At 26.6% G+C, this 24,604-nt stretch overlaps 1 protein-coding gene and 1 long non-coding RNA gene across 3 annotated transcripts in view; one reads left to right on the top strand and one right to left on the bottom strand.

The window, feature by feature from the left end:
* LOC124419427 overlaps positions 1-24,604 on the bottom strand; it is a 139,282-nt gene that overhangs the window by 89,968 nt on the left and 24,710 nt on the right. The window lies entirely within an intron of this gene.
* Positions 3,982-17,294, top strand: LOC111684551 (venom allergen 5). Of its 2 annotated transcripts, none has more exons than XM_023446763.2 (6): positions 3,982-4,172; positions 14,744-14,944; positions 15,013-15,173; positions 15,243-15,340; positions 15,627-15,767; positions 15,967-17,294. In XM_023446763.2, the coding sequence occupies exons 1-6, from the start codon at positions 4,079-4,081 to the stop codon at positions 16,235-16,237; spliced, it is 966 nt and encodes a 321-aa protein (XP_023302531.2). In that variant the 5' UTR covers positions 3,982-4,078; the 3' UTR covers positions 16,238-17,294. The 2 variants fall into 2 exon arrangements, with proteins under 2 accessions (XP_023302531.2, XP_023302523.2); XM_023446755.2 differs by having other exon boundaries at positions 15,627-15,795.

Raw genomic sequence — 24,604 nt, 5'->3', positions numbered from 1 at the left:
GAATAAGGATATGAGTCTTAAACTGGACCTATTTTTAACAAAAAAGACTTTTAACATGTTGTTAATGTGTAAATAGGTGCATGCTTACAAGCAAGTACTTACATAAGTCATTACAAATATCGTTATCGTACTTAGAGCAAACTTGTTTAAGTCTTTGATTATGTTAAGAGTCTAACTAACTGACTAGCTAACTATCTAACTAGCTAGCTAACGAACTAACTAAATAACTGCCTAATTAATTAACTACATACTAACTTACTAACTAAATAACAAATTAACTAAATAACTAAATAACTAAATAACTAAATAACTAAATAATTAAATAACTAAATAACTAAATAACTAAATAACTAAATAACTAAATAACTAAATAACTAAATAACTGCAAAAAAAGTATGAATTTCTATAAAATCTTATGTTTATGTAAAAGTTCATCTTCGGAACTTTGCCAAACATGTTTTGATGATGGATATGAAAATCTCTTCTCACTAATGCGAATATTCACCTAACTTCATATTGATTCACACGTGCCAGTGTATTAAAAGCGTAAAATGTTTATTAACAGTATAATAATTTCTCACTGACGCACCTGATTCGATTTTGTTCTACACTATGTTGTCGTAAAATTAGGTTGTCCCCCATATTTTAATGTTAATAGTTTTTATAAATTAAACACCTTTCGTATATAATTTGTTTTTTAAATTTAACATTTTAGCATAATCTTGCTGACGTACATAAAAATATTTTCTAAGAAATAATATAAATAACGTTTAAAACAATATGATAATTAAATTTAACTTAATTATTAACAATCATATAGTGGTTTAAGCCTAATTTAAAAAAATCACAAAGATTAACATGATTTTATTTTAAAATTTCCTATCAGTGGCGTTTTATTAGCTTTGAAAATTTTTAAATAAAATTTGCATATTTATACTATAATAATAATTGGCACAAACAAATTTATACGCTCTCACGTATATGGATTAAGCATAGATATAAAATTTAAGCAAAATTTTATATTTCTAATATTTATGTATATACCAACTTAATATTTTAGTATTTAATTAGATATTTTATGGATTCTTTTCGAAATATATTAATATTAATGTAATTTTATGCATTTTAGTATGTAGAGTTTTATTTATAGAAAATTTATGATATTTTATTTGTTTATAGAAGAAAATAACAAGTGTTGCCAATACAGATTTATAAATCATGGAATCTTTCTACAATCTTTCTCTTTTGAATATGATCAAGAAAATTTTATATATTGCATCATTTATAATTTATTAGAACTTTGAAATTATTAATTACAAAAATATTTTATTTATTATTTGAAGAAGACACAATTAAACAAATATTTTTTAAACTACTATTAATTAGAATAATAATTACGAAAACAAAACGAAAATTTTTTGAAAATTTTGTACGAGAATTTTTTTACATACTTTATAAAATAAAAAATTTCCTTTTAAATTAAAACAAATTTTTAAATATTAATATTATTCCCAATTTTAACAATGTATTCTATGTATTTATATTAATTCAATATTAAACCCATTTTAAAATTAAGCTAATTAAAATATTCCTGTGTCTAAATTTAAAGAAATTTTAAATTTAATTTCTGTTAACAAAATGAAAGTAACTTGAACAACTAGTAGTTGTTAATATTATACTAAAAAAGAAAACCTGTTATCAAATAAAAAAACTTCTATATTTAAAAAACAAAATAAAGGAAAAAATCTCTTAAAAAAACTTGAACTTGACTTGACTCTCTAAGCAAATGATTAAAAATGAAATTTTTATTTGAGATAAGAATATTAGAGACTCTTTGGTTGGCAACATTTTGTATCTGGCTTAAAATGTTTCCCCTATAAATGTTTATAAACATTTTAGTAGTACACGATCAATATACAGCGAGAGAATTAGTGAAAAAAACAGTCGTGTCAGGGATGGAAAATGTATTAATTTTACATTAATGCAATACTTTTACTGTTCACAATTTAACACATTTACTATTAAGAAATGGTAAAGAATTTTTATGCTTACAACAACCTAGCAAAATCTTTACTTAACCTGTAAGTAGGCCAATAATATTGGAGCAATTTTTAAGTAGTTATTTTTTGGATAAATAACTACTTATATTTCGAAGGGTTTCAAATGTGCTTACTCAGTAATTTTCTAATATTTTTGACAACAACCACTCATTACAAAGTAATGTAAGAAACGTCAATACTTTCAACTAGCCGCTATTAAAGAGGCCCTCCGAATTGAAAATTTAACAGTCATAACCATTAAAGTTTTATGAGGATAAGGTTTCGGTGTTAACCCGCATTTTACGCATAAAAATACGCATATTGCGTTGACATCTGACATACAAAAGATTCATAGGAAAACAAATAAGGATCGATCGATAACTGACTTCCCATATGAGGTTCCGTAAAAATACTAATTTTAGAGTTTAAAAAAGGAGTAAGTGATTAAATACGAAAGTTTTTATATTTGAAATCATACGCGTACTTGTTTTTAACTTGCGCTTTCTATACACGTCATTGTCAGACAATAGATCCCCAGGGAGCATGTTACCTTGGCGAGATCTCCGCCTTGGTGTTATTGCAATCCCGGGATATAAAGAGGTGGCCAATACCTCCAGTCTGGCCGGGACTGAAAAATTGGTTACAGTCTACTATTTGGCTTAGTCCTTGCATAGATTGCCAGAGGTCAGATTAGAGCACCGCATAATCTGGTACTACGGGTAGCCAGTTGCCCGCAGGACTATGTCCTGGCTGGTCAGTTAGTTGAGGTTCCTTCGGGATCCACTTAGTGGCTGCGGTTTAAATCCAAATTCAAGTCTACCTTGTGGATGGAAAAAAACGCCGTGAGATGAGGCCGTCAAGGTAGGTGTTCACGTTAAAACACTCGACATTCCTGTCAGACAATAGATATATCTGCCAACAAATATTGTAAGATCACACTGTTGTCAGATTGTTTAATGGAAAATATTACCACAATGGAAAACATTGTCAGATGCATAAAATTTAACAATAAAACTTGTCAGAAAATTATCTAACAATAGTAACGTAATATGTTTGCACTATTGTTAGTTGTCTGACAACATTTTTGTTTTACAATATACTGACAACGTTGCAAGACAAAAATTTAAAGTTCGCACAAAAGCAGCATTATAAACGACAAAAGCTTGAAAATTATACAAACTTTTCCACATCTGACATGTTATCTGCATATGTAAGTATGTGAATATCTCACGAAGCAACAACAATTAAACATGTTTACAAGATACACAAAACAAATACATAATGATAGGGAACTTGTTGCTTCAACATTGTTGATAAACAGAAACAATTTACAGAAATATTTATACAAATTATTATTTATTTACAAGTACATTGCCTATGTTTACAAATAATCTGACAATACATAACTCTACTACTACTCTGTAAAAATATAACTAAATATTTGTAAATTTCATCAATGAATTCAATAAACAAGGAAAACTGACATATGGATCTCTCTCAATACAAACTATTTTAAAGCTGCTGAGTGGAGAAGTGCTGCTGCCGTAAACATTTGGACAGAAATATACGTTGCGATGTTTTAAACGACTTTAGAAATTTTGTTTAAGATTGTCGTATATAAACGTGCGTTAGCGGCCACCGGCAAGCCATAAGACGCCTTCAAGTCTAGCTAGCCAGTACACGAGAGTGGATATTGAAGTTGTGTCATTTTTTAGTTTTCTTTCTATTTAAATTAATTTTATAATATTAAAACAAAATTCGGTTGAATATAAAAGATTAAAAAAAACGTTAAGTGTTTTTAAATATTTTCCACCAACAAAAAAATATATTAAAAAATTTAACAAAATCCTAAAAGAAAGAAATATTTATAAGAAAATAATTTTTTTTTTTAATTTATAACATACAAAAAGTTTTAAAAATTTTGTCTTATAAATAAGCAAAAATAAAATTAAATATATTTTAATAAAATAAAAAGTTTAAAATTTTTTGTGTAAAAGTGTAAAAATAAATTTTTACAAAAATAAAAACAAAATAACAATATGTTTAAATTAAAACTACAACAATTTGTACTGCAATTGTGTTTGCTGGCAGTATGTTTAAATATAGCCCTGGCCTGTCGTGGCAAATTATTGGGTAAGTGTAAAGTGTCATAATTAATAAGGGAATTAAATTAAAATTTACTAACAATAATATGCAAAATAAACAAAAAATTTAATAAATATAGCTAAAAAGTAAAAACTTAAAAAAATAACACATTCATGTGCAGAATTTCGATACTTTTTAAAAATTAACACTTGACGCTGTTAGTTTATTGATCTTGAAATTGTAGGAAATTTTTGTAATTAAAGTTTCTTTAAAGTTTTGCAATTTAAGTGAAAATGTTCTGATTTTTTTTAATATAAAATAATTTCAAATTTCTAGACAACTTTAACTAGAAAATTAGATACTTGAAAGAGGGAAAAAGAAATATACACGACTGGTAGCAAATTGATACCAAAGTCTTTATCATATTTCAATAACATTCGCAAAGTATATGCACTTTAATAATGTTGACAACGCAACATTGCAACGATTCGTTGTCAAAATCTTAATTTTATACACATCCGTTGTTAACAAACCTAGGTAAGCTCACTATTGACAACGGATGTTATTAAAAAGTTAAAAACACTTTGGTATCATATTTTTAATATTTCTTTGTCATTCTGTTTTATAACAATTTATCAAAGGTTTATAAAAGAATTTACAAATAAAATTTGTTCTATAAACCTTTGATTAATTGTTATGAATAAGGTATTATTTCTCTATTTAGACCAAAAATAATTATGTACATTTTATAATGTACATAATTTATGATTTTTACATAAAATTTTAATAAATTCTCGAAAATTTTCCCTAAAAATGTTCGGCAAACTTTTCCATGCCATAAACCACACACTAATTAATTATTAAAATTTATAGCTTCCTCTTTTAAAGTTTTATAAAATTAAATATATTATTTAATTTTTCTCAAATGTTAAATAAAATGTAAACAATCTAATAAATCATGTTTCACAAAAATTATTACTTTATTTTAACAACAGTTTTCATTTAAACAAAACAAAAACAGCATGATAAACATATCAAATTAGTAAAAAAAAAACTAACAATATTTAACAATTAAACAAATAAAATTGAAATGTTAATGTATATACTTATGAAACTGTATATAACCCATTGAGACAGACAACATAATCAATTAAACAAAATCAAGTTAACTGAATACTAACAGTTTACTGAATGTCTGTATAAAATTCAACCTTTAAGATGCGAGTCAACTTTAAATTATAAGTAAAAACAACAATAATAAAAATCAACCCACTGACAACATTTTTTTTTTTTTTGTACATAAACAAGAACAATGAAAACAATATATATTTAAACCGACATTTATTACATTTTTGTTAACACTTTTTTGGGTGTATTTTTTTTTGTTTTTTTTTTTTTTTGTTTCTTCTTCCAGACATTGTTAATAAAATTTATTGTAATATGTTATAACAATAACGGCAGCAACAATAACAAGACTACAACTTAATATTATTTACAGACAAACGAATTATTATTATGATTGTTGTTAAACAATTTTATTGACTCATTATTGTGGTCAATATAGAGAGAAAAAAACGTGCATATTGTTGTGTTAAGACAAACGTTGAATTATAATTAAAGCGTTTAACTACATAACCACAAAATAACAGTTAACATTTTAAAGAGGAAACATGTTTTGCATGCGTTACACTGTGGAAGAATTTCAGCTATTTTTTATTTTTTTTGGTATTAAATATATTTATTGTTTTTTTGCTAGTTAAAAATTATTATAAAGTAGTACTTTTTATAGTCCGAAAATATGGTAGTACTTTATATAACACTAGCAGTTAGCATATTTTGGTGCTATTAAAGACTGTAGTTTAGTCTTTTGCTAAGCCAACGATATAGTCTATAGTTTAGACTACAACCAACTCTTTAGTTTAAAACATAATACTTTTCAATAGGCAAGATTGTAGTCAAGTCTATAGACTAGTCTATAGTCCTGCATATAGGCTGGTTTATAGGCTAGTCTACAGTTCAGTTTATAGTCTATTACATAGTCTAATCTATAGTCTAGTCCACAGCATAATGTTTACAGTTTAGCCTATTGTGAAGTCTATTATCCAGTCTAATGTCAAGTCTTTAGTCTAGTCTATAGTGTAGCCAATAATCTATTTAATAGTCTAGTCTATAGTGTAGTCTATAGTCTGGTATATAGTCTAGTCTATAGTACAGTCTATTGTCTGGTCTATAGTTTTTTCTGTAGTCTAGTCTATAGTCTAGTCTACAGTCTAGTCTAAGGTAAGGTATATAATCTAGTTCATAGTCTAACCTATAGTCCAGTCCATAGCCTAGTCTATAGTCTAGTATATAGTCTAGTCTATAGTCTTTAGTTGAGTCCATAGTCTACTCCATAGTCTAGTCTAAAGTCTTGTCTATAGTCTATTATATAATCTAGTCTAATCTATAGTCTAGTCTAACTTATAGTTTAGTCTATGGTCTAGTTTATAGTCTTGTCTATAGTCTATAGTGTAGTATATAGTCTAGTCTATAGTCTACTCTATAGTCTTTAATTTAATCAACTCTATTGACCACTTAATAGCCGAGTTTATAGTCTTGTATTAAGTCTAGTCTGAAGTCTAATAGAGTCTATAATTTAGTCCAAAGTTATAAAATTTTCTAGTCTAAAATCCATTGTCTAGCCTTGGTTCTAGTTTTTAGTTCATGTTCATTTAGTTTAGTATAAACTAATATTAAACGTTATTTTTTCTTTTCGCATTTCGCTTCCATTGAATTTTTAAAAATTGTTTGCTTATTATTACTACAAAACACAAAAGTGTAAATAAACTTTTTGCAATAAATATTTCATTAGTTTCTCAAAAAGGTATACTTTTCTACACTAATGTGGTCAATAGTAAGAGCAAAACACAAAAAACAATTTTATTATGACTAGAAATTGTCTATATTAATTATTTTGTTTTTCAAAGACGCACCTTTTTTTGTTTCAACCATTTTATTGCAAAAACTAGATAAAGACGACTATAGAAAATATCATAAAATTTTATTTAAAATGTTCACGTTTTATAAATATTTTCTTAACACTTTGTTTTAGTTAGATTCCAAAATAAATATAAAAATGGGACATTTTGGCGTCTATAAATTATGTTTATTTGGATGTGTTTTTTTCTTCTTATTTTTGAAGTTTTAAAGTGAATTCCAAAATAACTGGAAATTATAAAATTGTTTTAAAACATTTTTTTCTAAATTATAGTTATTCTAAGCACGTTAATGTTTAAAAAATTTGCTTAAATATTCTACAAAATATTTGGAAAAAGAGATATTTTCTGTTTATTTTGGCATAATTTGCTTTAATAGAAAAGACTAGACATAAATATAAAAAAATTTAAAAGGGGAAATTTTCAGAATTTTTGATATTAAATTTGAATAGTTCTTTGCGATTCAATATTGTTAACAAAGTATTTATTAAAATCAAACTAAATAAATTTTAAAAAATTTACAAATTAACATTTAAAAAAATAAATAAATAATGCTACTAATATATTTTAAAATATTTGTTAAAAAAAAACCGAAAAAAACTTAAATTTTAAATTCACTTCATTAAATATTCAATATGCACGAGTTTTTAATTTCAAATTGAATTTTAAATTATTAGTTTCTGTAGCATATCTGTCATTTGCTATTAAAAATGTATAAAAATATTTGTTACCAAGATGCGTATTTATGCAATCATTTGTATTTTTGAAAAAAAAATCAAAGTTAATAAAAAACTCGTATTTTTTTAAGGCAAAAATTGCTAAATTAACATGTTGCTTCGCTTCAAAGTGAAAATAGCGTAAATTTTTATTTAAATACATTTTGTTAATGATAAAAACTGTTTAAATAAACATTGGATATTGCAAATGTTAATAAAGATAAATTTGTCTAAAATTTATAAATATTGATATTTTATACCAGACTATAGGCTATACTATAGGCAAGACTTTAAATTAGACCATAGACAATAATACACCATAGACTAGACTAATGATCAGACTATACTACAGACTAGAAAGCAGACAAGACTAGATAGTAGACTAAATTAAACTGCAGGTTAGACTTTAGATTATAATCTAGACTATAGAATAGACTGTAGACTAGATTATATACAACACTATTTACTTTACTATAGACTAGACTTCAGACTAGACTATACTAAATACTAAAATATATACTGGACTATAGTATAGATTAGACTAGAGACAAGTCTATAGACTAGACTATATACTAAACAAACAATAAACCTAGACAAACAATAGACTGAACTATAATCTACATACTTGCGGCATTTCTGAATTTTTTCCTGTCACATAATTTCGCCACAAATTTTCTGAAAATATTTTTGTTTTTTTTTCTAAACTTTTCATTCATCTCGTATCAAAAAGTTTTCGTTTGCAAATCATTTGTTTATTATTGTAAATATTAATATGCATGTAGTAAGTATATTTCTCCTTCAATATTGTTGTTTATTACAATTTTATTTATTTGCTTATTTTTTACACACAATTTTTTATAAAACTAAAATACTTTGACAACAGGTTTTTAAGTTTGACGTCATTAAAAGCGTTAATTTTGTTTGTGCTAAAATCTTATTAATTCTACAAGTTTTTGCCTCCAAAGTCAATAAACTGTTTTGTACATAGAGCTTTTAAACGACAAAAAAATATTATATATATATGTAAATAATGTATTTTTATGTATGTATGTTTACTTGATTATAGTTTTTTATATAAAAACATTTTTTTTAATAAAAAAAATCATGTAATTTTCATAGCCTCTAGGAATTGATAATATTTTTTATTTAATATAGATTTTTATCTATTTTAAAAGATTACGTTTCATATTTCCCAAATGTTGATTAATTAAATTTATGTTAACAGGTTTTAGTGAGTGGTCACCTGTTAGAAACTTTGTAGAAGAAAATTTTTTTTGAAAACATTGTCTATAATCAAAATCTGTTGACAATATTGTTTGTAGTCTATTCACCTTTTGTTTTAATTTGTTATAAATAAACGCTTTAATGTGAAAACAATATTTCAAATTTTAGACAAAAAAAACAAAGAAAATCAAGTTTTTTGCTTAAGTCTTTTGTTTTTAAGTAAACAAACAGAATGAAATTTTGTTTAAATCTGTAAACAAAACTCTTAATAATTTAAATTTTAATTACAATCTATTGTTAATTTGTGCTTGTTATTTTTCATTACAAAATAAAAATAATTTATTTTATTTGTTTATATGTTTTGTTAATTAGTATTAAGCTTGGAAAAACATGACAGCTTACATTCAAATGAAATCAAAACATTTATTTTATGTTGGCAAAATACAAAAACTATATAAATTATTATTTAAATGCTTCCTTTTATTATGGTGTTTTCTTTTATATATATATATATATGATTTTTATAGGGGCAATTATATCATTTTTGAATTTATGCTTAAGCTTTAAACCTTTTAACTTCAGGCCTTAAATTATCAACATGTTTTATGTTTGCAGGCGTTTCATTTTTATTACCAATTCATTTTATTTAAATAATTATATTCACTAAATATTTTTTTCTATATAATGAATACAACGTAAGTCAGCAAAAGATATTAGTATGACGTCAATAGCAAAGATTTGAAAGGGACTTGTAATAAGTCAATATTAAAAAGGGTTCTTATAGCAACTTATGCTATTCTTCTAGTTTGTGTTTCTTAAAGTTTGCCAGCTGATCTTTCCTGTCCTGTGCTATTAATGAATGCAAGCTTTGTTTTAGAACTCTTTTTTTTAGCGATAAAATCACTAAATCAGTTTAATTTCAGTTTATAACGATGTTGTCTACCCAATTCTCCATTTAATTTATAAAATTGATTACAACTTGTTAAAAGTTTAAAAACTAAATGAAAAAATAAAAAACCTAAATATTAAGCATTTCATATATAAAACAATTCAATGCTCAAACGTGAGAACATTTAAATTTTATATGATTTTAAGCAGTTACTGATCAATACAAAGCCGCCTTTAACTTAAAGAACATAAAAAATTATGTTTTTTTTTTTTGTTAAGGGACCCGTTTTCATTTTGTTCTTGTTTAAGTGATTATGTCTCCTTTTAAGAGTTTAAGTGTGATTTTATGTTGTGTCTTTTCTTCATTTTGCCGCCTCTTTAAAATCCACAAAATTTTTACAGTTTAATTCAACATTTTTAAGAAGTTGACCCTGACCATGGCAACACGTACATGGATGTATGTATGTTTGTACGTTTTGTGTTTTGTTTTAGTTGGTGTTGTGTCATGTACATTTTAATCCAATTTTATTTTTATAAAGAATTCTTGTTTTCCGTTTAATTAACAAGCGTTTTTGTTTGCTGTGACGTTCTAAATACATGAATGAATGAATAAATTTATGTTTAACGTAAACTTTAAGGGAATTTTTTCGAAATATTCGCTTGTTAAAATGCTGCTATAACAGTATCTTTTGTGGTAACAAGATTTTTACAATATGTTTTTTTTCACAGTGATGCTTGGAAAGAGAAAATTTTGTAAAAATATTCCAATTAAAAAAATGCATTGATATAGAAAACCATTAAATAATTTTGAAATAGATGTAGGCAAAATGCTCTCTCTATGTAGGTGAAGGATATTACATAGACACGGACTATAATTAAGTTTTATAACTAGTTTTGTTGCTACTTTATAAATTAGAGTACAAGAGAACTCTATATAAAAAATTATAAATGGAGCTAATACACTTGGTACTCTTCGCCTATGCCTGTTTTAAAATTATTAGAATATCAAGCGTTTGTTTGTGCTTACAATCATTGTGATTGTATGCAAAACAATAAATAGATACTCCTAGCCGCTGCCTGTCTTATTAGAGAATGTTTGTGTGTGTTTAAATAGGGTAGAAGAAAGCACATTGCGTTTACATGCAAAAGAGAAATAGGGCGAATACAATTGACTCTCTTCGCCGATACCTGTTTTAAAATTAAGAGAATGTCAAAAGTTTATGTGTGTTTAAATAAAAATCCAATTAATGTTCTTGTCGTATGTTTATTAGGGCTCAAGAGAACTCATGGTGTTTACATGCAAAAAAATAAATAGAGCGAATACATTTGAGACTCTTTGACGATGCCTGGTTTGAAATTTAGAGAATGTCAAGAGTTTAAATGAAAAGCCAAGCTTGTCGTAATATTTTTATCATTGTAGTCAAAAAAAGTTTTTCATGCTCTAGTTTAATATTCAATTTTCTTTCAGAAAATGTGTAGGAAATATGATAAAATTAATGACTGTTAAATCTTTTTTTCTTTGACAACTACAAGACAATTAAAAAAAAAAAATAAATAAACACATGATACAAAACAATACAATCATTTTGTAAATATAAAACAAGATAAATTAACATTAATTAAAATCAAGACTAAAATGTACAATTCAACATGCATATTAATTTTACATGATCTATGTAATTTTAAATAATTGCAAAAAATCTACAAAAAAAACATATAGATAAAAAACTATACATTAACGTATTACAAAAATACAATACAATACGGAAATCTTTTGATAAAGGCGCCTTTAAGTCTGCTGTTAAAAGCTGCAAACTTTCAATAAATAAAACTGTTTTACAGCAAACGAGACTCGTGCTAATAATGCAATTAAAAATTTTAATAAGCCACAGAAAAATATGCATAAATATGTATACAAGACGCTGTATATCTGTGAAATGATAAATGATATTTAAAACGAAAAACCACAATAAAAGGGGCCAATTAGTAATAAAACAAACTGATGAAAAAAAAAAAACAAAACAAACCTTTTTGCGGTGCTTATGAAAAAAATATGATTAAAATTAAAAAAAATATTAAGTTAAAATGAGAAGCCTAAAATTGAAAAAAAACACTAATTAAAGGGAAAAATATATATATTTTTTAAGAAACAACTCAAGGTTTTTAAAAGAAATATTTGCATTATAAGCTGACTTTGTAAGGTAAACTGAAGCCTTAAAACTAAAGCCATGTTAGTTTCCCATATCGTTAAAATAATTTGCACATTTTGTATATCTTCATTATTTATTAAAAAAATAACCACCCTCGTATATTTAAAATATAGATCAATTGATTTTATTAAATATTTTTTTGGCGTCTGCTAGGCAATTAAATAAAAAATAAAATAAAAAAACTTAATAAAATGATCTTGAAATATTAATATAATTTAAATGTTAATTTTCTTGGCAAACTTCAAAATAGGAAGTGTGAGAATATTTGAAAAATTTGCAAATCAATATAAATAAAAATGACCCACAAAATTTGAAATGAATTCTTATTGAATACAAAATATAAACTCATAAATCTTATGCAAATTATAAATGATACAAAATAGACAAATTCTAATACTTTATTATATATAATAAACTTGTTATAGGTTGATTTTATGGTCAAATCATGTTGCTTTGATATTGTGTTAAATGACTCAATTCTACAGATGTCTGAAGAAGAAATATAGTTTATCATGCACACAAATAAGAAAAATTTCAGTCTCTATCTTTCTTATGTTGGCTTTCCTTTATCGATAGAGACTAGACTAACTGTCGATGTTGTCGAAGTAGAAAATCTTTTCTAGACAAATTGTCTTGTTAATACAATTTGTCTTCAAAATAACACACTGCACACATATTCAGAAAAAAAACTATTTCTTATTTTAAAACCAAAATTAAACATACATTCTAAAATATTAAGAAAAAAACTCAAAGAGTTTTTAAATTTATAAAACAAAGATTAATATGTACGTTTTTTAAAGTGATAGTGATCTTAAGCAACAACAGCAAAAAAAATCAAGTTGCTTGCTTAAGTCTTTCGTTTTTTTTTTCTTTTGTTAATGCTTCATTGATGCAGCTGATGATGAGGATGCTGCTACTCATACTGTCGCTGTATGCGTCAATACTTGTTAAGTTAAATGATGCCTTTTCTTAAACAATTGTGTTTAACATTTATTGTTGAAGTTTTGTTTTTTTATCTTTTTTGATTTCGTGTTGCCTTTTTTGTAAAGTTAATCAATATTGTTTATGTTTATTGTGTCTGTCTGTCGATGAATAGTTAATAAACAGATGAAGAGTATTTTATTTTAATCTTGTCTTTTATAAACATTATTTTCTGTTTTAACTTTATGTATTTTAGTCATACAGCTTGTTCCCTTAATTAATGTCCTAAGTGACATTTAACATTACATTTTGTGGTTTTATCGTTTTTTTGTCCGTCCAATTCAATTTAGGCCTTTTAAGTTGTTTTTTTCTTAAAGCTAAATTAATCATGGTAATAATTTTTTATAAGCAATTTGTCATTTTGTATTAAAATTTTAAGATTCATTTGTTGTTTTTTTTACAGTTAAATTGTTTTTGATAATAATCATTGTTGAGCTTTAAAATGCCACTGTGATATAAAGATTTTTGGAAATATTAAGGTTTCCCTTATTAATTTATCTTGCTTTTTAAAAGAGCAATTAATAATTTCATTCACTTTTGAACTTAATTTTCAATGAATCAACAAAATTGTATGCTTTTGGTAAAATAGAAAGGAAAACAATATAAATTTACTCTCTACTTGCTTTGGCGTTTAACTAGTAAGAGAGATAGAGACAGCACTTGCTCTTTACGTGCATGCTCTTATTGCCTTATAAATAACAATTTATTAAAGGTTTATAAAACAATTTTTATATATAAATTTGTTTTATAAAACTTTGATAAATTGTTTTAACTAAGCTTTTAAAATTTAAAAAAAAATCATTGGTTTCTATTAACAATTTCAAATCAATTTAAGTTTTCAAATTAAACTTTTTTCTAACCAAAATTAATTTGTTAAAGTAACTTTTCTAACACCTTTTGAACTTTGTTTTTGGCCCATTTAATTAACACAAAACAACCTGTTTTTATTTTAAAATATATTTCTTTTTCATACATTTATACCAGTTTTATTTTTAACAACACAAAACTAGTTTTTTTTTGTACATATATTTTTTTTTAATTTTGTGTTTGTATATTTCACACGTGAAATTATGCTAATTAAATCCACACTCTCTTTAGACAATTTATGCATAAATTTTAAACATATATAAAATCAAATTTTATTTATATTTTTTGTTACAAAAAAAAACAAAGAAATCCTCCTCATTTTACATAATTATTAAAACAAAAAAGAGTTTCGTTAAAATATTAATTTTAGCATTAAAACTTTAGTACGTAAAAGAAACGAAAAAGTCGTAAAATGATAAAAATAATAACCAATGATTAAATTCAAATTAGTTGAAAACAAATTTTAAAATATTATTTCTTAGTTTTATATAAATTTTTTTTTAATCAAATGTTATAAAAAAAGAGCGACTAGAAACTACAATCGTAAAAATTTTATAAATAAAAATAGAAATGACTCAATCATCAGCAGAGCAAAAGAACAAATACTAAATAAAAAATAATTAATAAAGAAAAAGAATCTAGTTTGTGTTTAAGTCACAAAAAATAACAGAAATATAAATTTAGCCCATATTTTAGAATAACTAATTAATTAACCAAATTTTATGCTCTTCTTTTTTGTTTCTTTTACTTAAATTTAGCTGCTGGCATCACAGAAGAAGAAAAAGATATAATTTTAAAAGAACACAATAGATTAAGGCAAACAGTGGCCACTGGTCGTTATCCTGGACAACCGGGTGCTGAAAATATGCGTGAAATTGTATGGGATAATGAGCTGGCACAGAGAGCTCAACAGTGGGCAGAGAATTGTGAATTTAGACATGATCCTCATAGGACCATAAGTAAGTTTTGGTTTTTAATTAACCCATTAAGAATGTAATATTATTTCGATATTCTTTTTATCGTAAAGATCGCTTTACTATGGGTCAAAATATGGCAATTATCTGGAGTACCGCTCCTTTGGAACCTGATGATGGTGATTTCGCCTCTCGCATACAAAAATGGTTTGATGAAGTACAAAAATATCAATTTGGTGATGCTTGGTCATCGAAAACTGGTCATTATTCTCAGGTAAATATTTAATAGAAACATTTTAATTTGAATTTAAATTTGACGATCTATACTCTCTTTGTTTTTTAGTTGGTTTGGGGTGAAACCAGTTTGGTGGGTTGCGGTTTTACGGAATATAAAGATACCACTAAATATAATAAATTATATGTTTGCAATTATGGTCCAGGGTAAGAAATATTTAATATTTGGAAATATTTTTAAAGATGTCCAAAAAAAAATTAGGTTTATCTAAATTATCTTTATCTAATTCGTAACAATTTACAAAAGGTTTCTAAAACAGATTTTGTAATCATTTGTAAAAAAAAGTCCATAAAGTCTGCCTTATTTATAAACATTTATCAAAGGTTTACAAAACAAATTTTAAGAAAAAAATTATAAATGTTTATAAATAAGACCATAAATAATAAAATGTATTTATTTAATAAATCAATGTTATTTTATATTTTTTTTCAGTGGCAACGTTGTTGGCTTAAAACCTTATGAAGTTGGTAAACCTGCCTGTTCGTCGTATGGAATGAAACCATCACCACGTTATCAGGGTTTATGTGCTGCTCCCGAGGGCTCAACGGGATTTAGCAGCAATTCAATTGAAACGTATGAAAACAACAACAACAATAACAAAGTAACTAACAATTACAATTCATACAATACATATAACACAGAACAACAACAAACAACACAATTCACTAGCACAACTACAAATACACAATACAATAACCACAATAATAACAATAATAACAATAATAATGAAAATATTAAATATTCTAATGAATATCAACATCATTATCAACAGGCGTCCTACAAAGTACGACAAACGCAACAACAACAACAACAACAGCATCTTCAATTACAACAGCAAACCACGTCAACAGCTACGAAAAAAATATCAACCTACGGAAGCTACTCGTTCGGCTCCAAGACATACGGCGGCTCACAGACGTTTACCACAGAGACATCGCAACAGCAATATAATAAATACCGGAATAAACTTGAGGCCTATAAACCATCACCAGAGGAATTTAAGAGATCCGTATTCAAACATACTGTACTACGGTCATCTGTAGATCAAGAGCAACAATCTGAACAACAGCAGCAGCAACAAGAAAATGTATACAATACTACACCACCAGCTAAAAGAGGTTGGAGTTTGTTGACATGGCGTGGTTAATAGTGTTCCACAATCTCACCATTTTAAACGTAATATTCATACAAAATTCATACCTTCACCTTCACCTTTTCTTATCATATTTTAAGATTTTATTTTTTTAACATTATTTTTTTAGAATTTTAGAAATTGTCTGGCTCCCTTTATAAAAAGAAATTATTATATTTTTCAAATTAAATTACTACTGTGTAGTACAGAGTAGGGAGTTATGAATTTAACTTAATCATTTTTATAAATTTTTATTTTTATATACAAAATGTTGTTCATAAAACAAACTAAATAAATTTTAATATTAGAAAATTTTATAAGCAAAAACAAAACATAGTAGCGCCATCAACCACAAAACATATAACACAGTGGCAACACTGTTACAATAAAATGCTGTCAATGTATTCGATTTAAAACAATATTAAACCACTGTTTAACTAAAAAAAAAACACTTTTAAGTCCTCACCAATGTTGCCACACATAACCACCACATTACTACTCCAAAATTGCCATATTGTATCAATCATCAATGTTTAGATTTAATCGCAAAAAAAAACTATCAAACTCTTTTAAATCATTAAACAAAATTAACTACACCCCTTTTGTTAAAATTAGTTTCTAAGTAGCGTCCACTTTTATTAAGGTGTTTAAAAAAAATTATTTTAAAAATTTGGTTCAACTTTGAAGAAAAAGTATTTTAATCTAAAAACCAAATTTAACCAATCACATTTTTAATATCTCTAACAAGTATTTTTTGTTTATTATCAAATTTAATTAACTAACATTTATATAAAACAACAAAGTAAATCAAAAATAAACTCAAAACTCTGTTAAAGAAGTGTTCAATGCACTGTGTATCAAACGAATGTTTGTATCAAATATTTGTTATATAAAAGAAAATTTTATGTAAAAAATTTTGTAATTTTCTTAAGAGAAACAAAAATATTTTTACAATTCAATAAGCATTATTTTTCATCATTTTCATCTTAATTGTATGTTTTTTAAAATATTTTTTATTTTTGTTTCTTATCTAAATGCACTTGTATAATTTTGTGTTCATTATTATGATTCTTTTCTTTTTAAGAAAAATACTAAGAAAATATTTTTAATAAAATGTCAAACATTTGTTAGATGTCTATATACAGAAAATAAATTTAAAAAAATAAAATTAAATTAAAAAAAAAATAAAATCTTTTGTTCGTTATTTAAAACTTCTTTGGGTCCCTGCGAATAGGGACTATTATTGAAATTAACAGGCAGATGAGCTTGCCAGAAGGGGATCTGCTCTTGATATCTTAAACTCTGTTCTAGTAGCAACACTGTTAGGTTTTATCAAGAGTAGTATCCTCTGATTGTATCTTCAAAGAACTGAAAATATGTGAAATAACTGTCGCAGTTGCAAACACAGGGAAAATGAAGAAACATTTTTCCATTTTGCTCTGCGAATGCCCGCTTTATTTGTTAAAAGAAACCGTTTTCTTTCCAGTAATTTCATGTCTATCCTTGGGGAGATCTAAGCTTTATGATATCCTGAGATTTCTCACCGCTCCACTTAACTGTTCACGCGCAGTAAAATACCTCGTTAACCAAACAATCAAAAAGATACGTTCACTGTGAATATTATTTAAAAAATATATATATTTGAAGTTTTTTTTTTATAAATTTCTAGTAGGCTTCTATAAATCGACTTTCGAATAATCGAACAATGGACTTTTTGTAGAAAAAAGTAGACTATTTTGTTCCAAAAAAGTCGATAACTCGACTATCGTTTGTGAAAAAAGTCAAAAAGTCGACTTTGTTAATAAAAGTCGAAAAGTCTGAAAGTCGAAAAGTCGGAAAAAGTCGATAAGTCAAAAAAGGTCGTTGTCAGAAAAAGTCAGAAAAAGTCGAAAACTCGAAAATTGTAGAAAAAAGTCAAAAATAGTCGAACATTTTATAAAAAGTGGAAAAAAAGTCAAAAGCTCTAAAATAGTCGGAAAAAGTCAAAAAAATAGTCGAAAAAAAGTCGAAAGAAGTCGAAAATAGTCAAAAAGAAAAGAATAAATCAAAAAGTCAGAAAAAGTCGAAAAGTCGAAAAAAGTCAAAAAAGTCGAAAAGTCGACTATTTATAAAATACTTATAGTCGAAAAGTCTAAAAGTCAACATATAATTAAATGAAAAAAGTCGAAAATCCTAATTTATAGATAGATAATCAAAGACATCAAAAACTTACATTAAAAAGCTAATAAATTGACTACTTATCAAGGTAAAGATGCTGGAGGAAAGTACTTAACACGATTGCTAACAAAAAACTACTTATATAAGTACTTATAAATAGGCACTTAAATAAGTTCTTGTAATCAAAAAAATGATCATACAGAGTACGGACCTCTTGCTCGTTAGTTCGCTGTCGCTTAGTTATTTCATTATGCGTCAAAATTCTGTTTATAAGTCATTACCGAATGTAGAAGTCATTACATAAATTAGATATTATTTCAAAGAAAAATTTACTAAAGAGAAAGAATTTCTACTAAGTTTTTTTTTGTTTTATTTTTTCTAATATTCAACTAAAATCTACCTTTAATTTGTATTAAATGCACTAACTAGATCATTATATTTAAATATATATATATACATTTGTATTTCAACAAATTCGCACGAAGCATTTAAAAACTAAATTCTCTAATTAACATTGTCTAACTTTTAAACACGTTAAATGAAAAATGTAAAACCGTATAAATATGATTATAGCCAAAATACACGCTTAAATTTGCATCTATGCATAATTTAAAAGAGAAAAATAAAACAATTTAACTTTTAAATATAAGCGAACATGTTAAAAAATTATTATTATTTTTTTAGAAAAAATTTATCTACAAATTAAAATGCAAAAATTTAACAATTCACATATTATTTTGTTTCAAATAAATTTAATATAAAAATTTTAAATACAAGTTGTAAAGTCATGGTATAGCATAACAATAGTAATAGTTTTTTTTTAACATAAATGTATTATAATGCAAGCAAGATACTTTTAAATCTATTTAGCTGCCAAACCCCAGAATCAGTCAAAAATACCCTTAAACCATATTGCAACTATTTCTAACCGCCAAAAAATAATAGTGGTTTTCGCACGAGTCCATATTTATAATGTTCATTTTTGCGAAAAGACACAAACGCATACACACTTTTTACATGTAATTTGTTGGCATTAAACTAAAAATACAATATTTAAAATAATTGTGCCTGGTATTAATATAATTCGTGCTTCCACATCGACTATTTTATAGGAGTTGAAAGTTAAAAATAAATAATGTAATACAACAGATAAATAATGGCAAAAAGGACAACACACCTTAAAACCAAAATTTTCATTTGGGTGGAGAAAAGTTGTAAGTAAAAAGGTACATAAAGCGGAAATGCATATAGTCCTATATTTGCATATGTATGTATTTATGCATCTCTAAGTATTTATGTAAATATGCAAAAGTGTTCGTACTGTACAATTGAAATTGTATTTATAATAATGGCGTTGTGTAAATATTACATAAATTCAGGGATTTAATGCAACATCGAGCTATTGGCACAACTCGTCCATAAAGCAACCAACTGTGACACATATGTGTGGAATTTCAATATTTAGTATATTTTTTTTTTTTTGCTTTTTGATTATTATAGTCGTGTTATAACCAAAAGGGATACAAACTGGTGTAAAAACGAGAAAAGACTAAAATGACAACGGATATTAAATTGCAAATTATTTAAGTGCGTAAGTTGTGATGAGAGTTTTGGATCACAACTATTTAACAATACTACGTTCATTATTTTTGTATAATCGTATATGTAAATTTGGTAGAAGGTAGGCCATACGCCATTTTTTTTTAAGGCGGCCTTAAATTAAAACCGTACTACACACCTACTCTTAATTTTTTTCTTGCTTCGGGTACCAACACATATAGGCTTTACTTTTATTTCTTTCGATCTTTTTTAAGTCATGGGGTAATTATGCCCCATCCTTGAGGAAAATACGCCCAGGTGAAGGGGTAGATTTGTCATTAGTAAAATAACACATAAAAATTATAATGTGCGCCAGTTTTACTTACCAAAAGTAGCCAAGTGGGCACATTATATCACAATCTTCATACCAAGAAAGGTGAGATTTCTACCCTTTACTCTTGTTACCATCCGCCAGCTTTGTTAGATTTGGTAGAACAACATAGTATGGTGCCACGGAAGCTTGTAGACCATAATGCAGATTTTCGAACTTTGCCAAAGTCAGGGAAAGAGAATGTAGGTTAAAAGACTAATACATGGTATAGTCTATAAATCGTGATAAGTTCGGTGCTGTTTCTCAGATGTATCTCAGAGGAGTTGGAAATGAATTGTTGTGAAGTATACATGATACGGGATGATACGGGGTATGCGGGTCTTATACGTATACGTAGATGGATGTATATTCTGTTTGTAACAAATCGAAATAATAATCTAACCCCCATTATCACAATGTCTGGTTATTTTTTATCTTAAGGTTAAATTGACAGTTTTCATACAAAAAATATTTTAATCGACAGAATAACTTTCGGTTAAACCATAACCGGAAGTGGAGTTAACGGGGATAAGACATAAGGATAAGACATAAAAATATGTTGAAATCAAAGTAGAGTCCAAATAGATCTAACTAACAATCTGATATTTAGCATAGATGTTTCTAGTTAATGCAACAATAAAAAAAAAATTGGTCCATGGTACACCCTACTATACTTGTGGGGTTTACACTCTTTTCATGGGAAATGTTAATTTATGGGTGCTAATAAAATTCAAAAAAAACGAATTTGATTTAAAGTATATAGCATGTTGTATGTGCTTGTTTATTAAAATTTAGTGTAAACAAAGTCTTAAATAATATTTAAAATTTATGCTGATTTGGTGCCAAAAACAAAATGAAAAGCGACAATAGCAATAACAGCGATATTGACAAAATAAAGTTAAATTATAACGGGACACTTGATATATTGAAATCGATTTAAAAATGTTGGCAAATTTACTATACTTTATGTGTTATCATAATGATATGAGTATTGTTTGTATGTGTATTTAATAGAAATATAAACTAAATATATAGATATATAATCCGATTACTATACTCATCATATGTATATAGAAACAATCGATACAAGTGTTTATAGATACAAACTGTTTATGTATAAATTAATATGTTTACATTATAGAATGCGAGCAAAGGGGAATTAATAAACACTTTAACTATACTTAATTTAGAAAAGCCGATAACTCTAGCGGATCGAGCACAAAATCCTTTTATAAGTCATAAATAAGATGATTGTCATTGTCAAATAATTCACTATTTATGTCTTCAATAGTTAGGTAGTTTGAAAGGAGGATGTATACACATCAAATCCGAAGAAATACACCTAGGCCTCTATTGGGCCTGTTGTGCGCTCCTTAACCAGTGCCACTGGTGGGAATCGGACCCACCACCTCCGGTCTACCAGACTAGAACACTAACCACTACCTACCGGAGGCCACTAACTAACTAAATAACGATGTCTTCAATGGTATTTAAATTTTTATGGACACTCTGCATTTCTACACATTGGCTAGGATTTCCGAAAGAAGGACATTTTTTATTTTCATAAATATATTTGCTCTGAAATTTGAACTATGTTAGACATATCCCATTATTTCATACTTTTCCTATGATCTCAAGTCTTTGATGTTTTCCCCTGTATTTGTATATTAAATGTTTGTGTCATTGTTTAGGTTGATTGAACGAACACACATACACATATAATAATTTATAGAAATTATGATTATTATTAGTTAGTTATGTTTTATGCTACTCAAATATACATATATATACACACATATGTACATTAGGGTTATTATACGTGATGTCCTGTAGAGTTCTGATAACGAAAAAAATTTTCTTATTTCGCGGCAAATAGAGTATCTAAATCCTATTACAAAAAAATGTACATGAATTTTTAATAGTATAATCTAGATACTTGAGTACCTCTCTGTGTAAATGTTGTGGTTCAAACGCGAGTGCTTTTTCACTTTTGTGTTTGAAAAATTCAAATTTTCTTTAGATGGGCATACTTTTTGACGTTCTTTGTGGAATGGATAAGGTCACTTTAAAATTTCCATACATTTTGTAAAAGTTATAACCCTAATGTACTCATTAAAGACTATACATACAAATAAACTACATAAATAAATACTGTTATTACCCTTGAGGATATTATTTACTTAACAAATGTTATTGTTGATGTTTTTGTTGCTGCTGTAATATCTACTACTGCCTATAATGTCTTTTTTGTAACTACATTTATAAATAACTTTTGAATATTTTACACTAAATCACAAATCAGGATAATAGTTTTCCTAAATACATAATATTTAAATGAACATTATAAACGATACGTTTTATTATGTAATAGTATGAATCATGTGGGAAATTTCTTCAAATTCATCATAATTGCGATCAGTAGCATGCTTAAAAGGTCATACAGAAGGAAAATAATGTCTAAATGCTTAACGTGAACACTTGCCTTGACGACCTTATTTTAGGTCACGCGCTCCTGAATCCTTCTATGAGGAATTCAGGTGGCAATCTCTGTACATGGCTGTACCGTACAAGCATTGTGGGATCAATCCCAAGAAAAAAGCAAATACTGTACTAAAGTCAGGGGTGACTCAAACAACAGGTAAAATTAATACTCCTGTATACCGGAAGGTGACCACCATTTTATTGCCATGAAAGATTGAACTATCAAGAATGAAATTTCCGTTTCCTTATGACACAATCCATTGCATTCCATAACCTCTTTAAGCCCTCGTCTGAAAACCCCAATCAAAAAAATCAGGATGTCAAGATTCAAACCCAACAATTGCCGCGACAAGTTTCATGTCAACCAAGTAACATGAAACAATAGGCAACAGTACTAGAGAACTTCCCGTAAGTAAGAGGTATACTTTATTAGTACTAGTCTCCTGTCAAAGGAGATTATCCTGATTGTTCACCAACTCACATCAGTTCCATTCGCATACCAAGTGTCAACCCGAATGTTTCCCAACCTATACTGGCACCCTACTACGCGAAGAGTAAGAGATACTCTACGGGAATACAGAATAGGTTGATCTGGTATATCACTCAGTTACATATGCTGAGATGATAACCAAAATTATCTATCAGCGAACCAACATTCTTAAACATTGGCTTTAAACAATAGCCATTACGTGGATCCATAATGTACCTCAACCAACTGACCAGCCAGGACAAATCCTGCGGCAACTGGCCACACATATTGCCAGATTATAAAAGTATTCTGGTTCGACCGCATTCCAAATCATTCCAAGGAAAGGCCACGGATATATGTGATCATCACCAGTTTATAGTTCTGACAGGCTAAAGGTTGGTAACATCTATTCGCCGGAATAACACAGATAGACTGGCAGACTTAGCTTAATTGACTTTCTTACTTAAATGATGAAAAGTATAAAAGTCGCTGAGAGTTTTTCCAAAAAGATTTCATATGTATTCTAAATACATCTTACTAAGAAAAATTACTAATATTTTACTTTTTTTGTGAGGGAAATAAAAATGACTTAAATTCAATCCATTAGAAGTTTCATTCCACACTGTTATAATTAATTACTATTTATTATACAATACAAGTATACAGAGTATCGGCTGGTTCTCATCATAAATTAATATGATGATTATTAGTTATGATGATTTAAATACAATTAAGGATTTATTAATATATTAATTTATCTCATTGGAATACAAAATCAATAAGGGATTGTGGTGGGTCTCATGTTTGTATTTAGCTTAGTTTTTTTTGTGCCATGCAAATAAATAGAATAATAACAATTTTCTTATTATATTTAATAAATGATCAGGTGTTTATTACTAAGTAGGATTAAAATAAATACACAAAAATATTTGTGTCGACTTGATACTTTAGTGTGTAGCCTTGATGCTTTTATATATAATTTATTGTTTATTTTTCTTGTATGGTTGTTTATCTGTGTGTATGTATTACATTATTTTGTGTTATTTTCAATGTTTGTATTGTGTTTAATTTATTTATGTATTTATTTGTTTATTTGCAGTTTGTGTTATTACCTCGTTAAATTTTATAATACCTGCATTACTAATTTAATTACTAATTAAAGTCGAAAATATTTATTGTATTTCTGTTAATACTTTTAGGTCTATACATACACAACATACAACACATTTGTTTATACAACTCATTTATTAATACCTACATAC

Source organism: Lucilia cuprina, chromosome 4 (assembly GCF_022045245.1).
Source record: "Lucilia cuprina isolate Lc7/37 chromosome 4, ASM2204524v1, whole genome shotgun sequence".
In the NCBI taxonomy this organism is placed as follows: Eukaryota; Metazoa; Arthropoda; class Insecta; order Diptera; family Calliphoridae; genus Lucilia; species Lucilia cuprina.
Note: the sequence above shows the minus strand (reverse complement) of the source record. Positions and strands in the feature narration are given on the sequence as shown.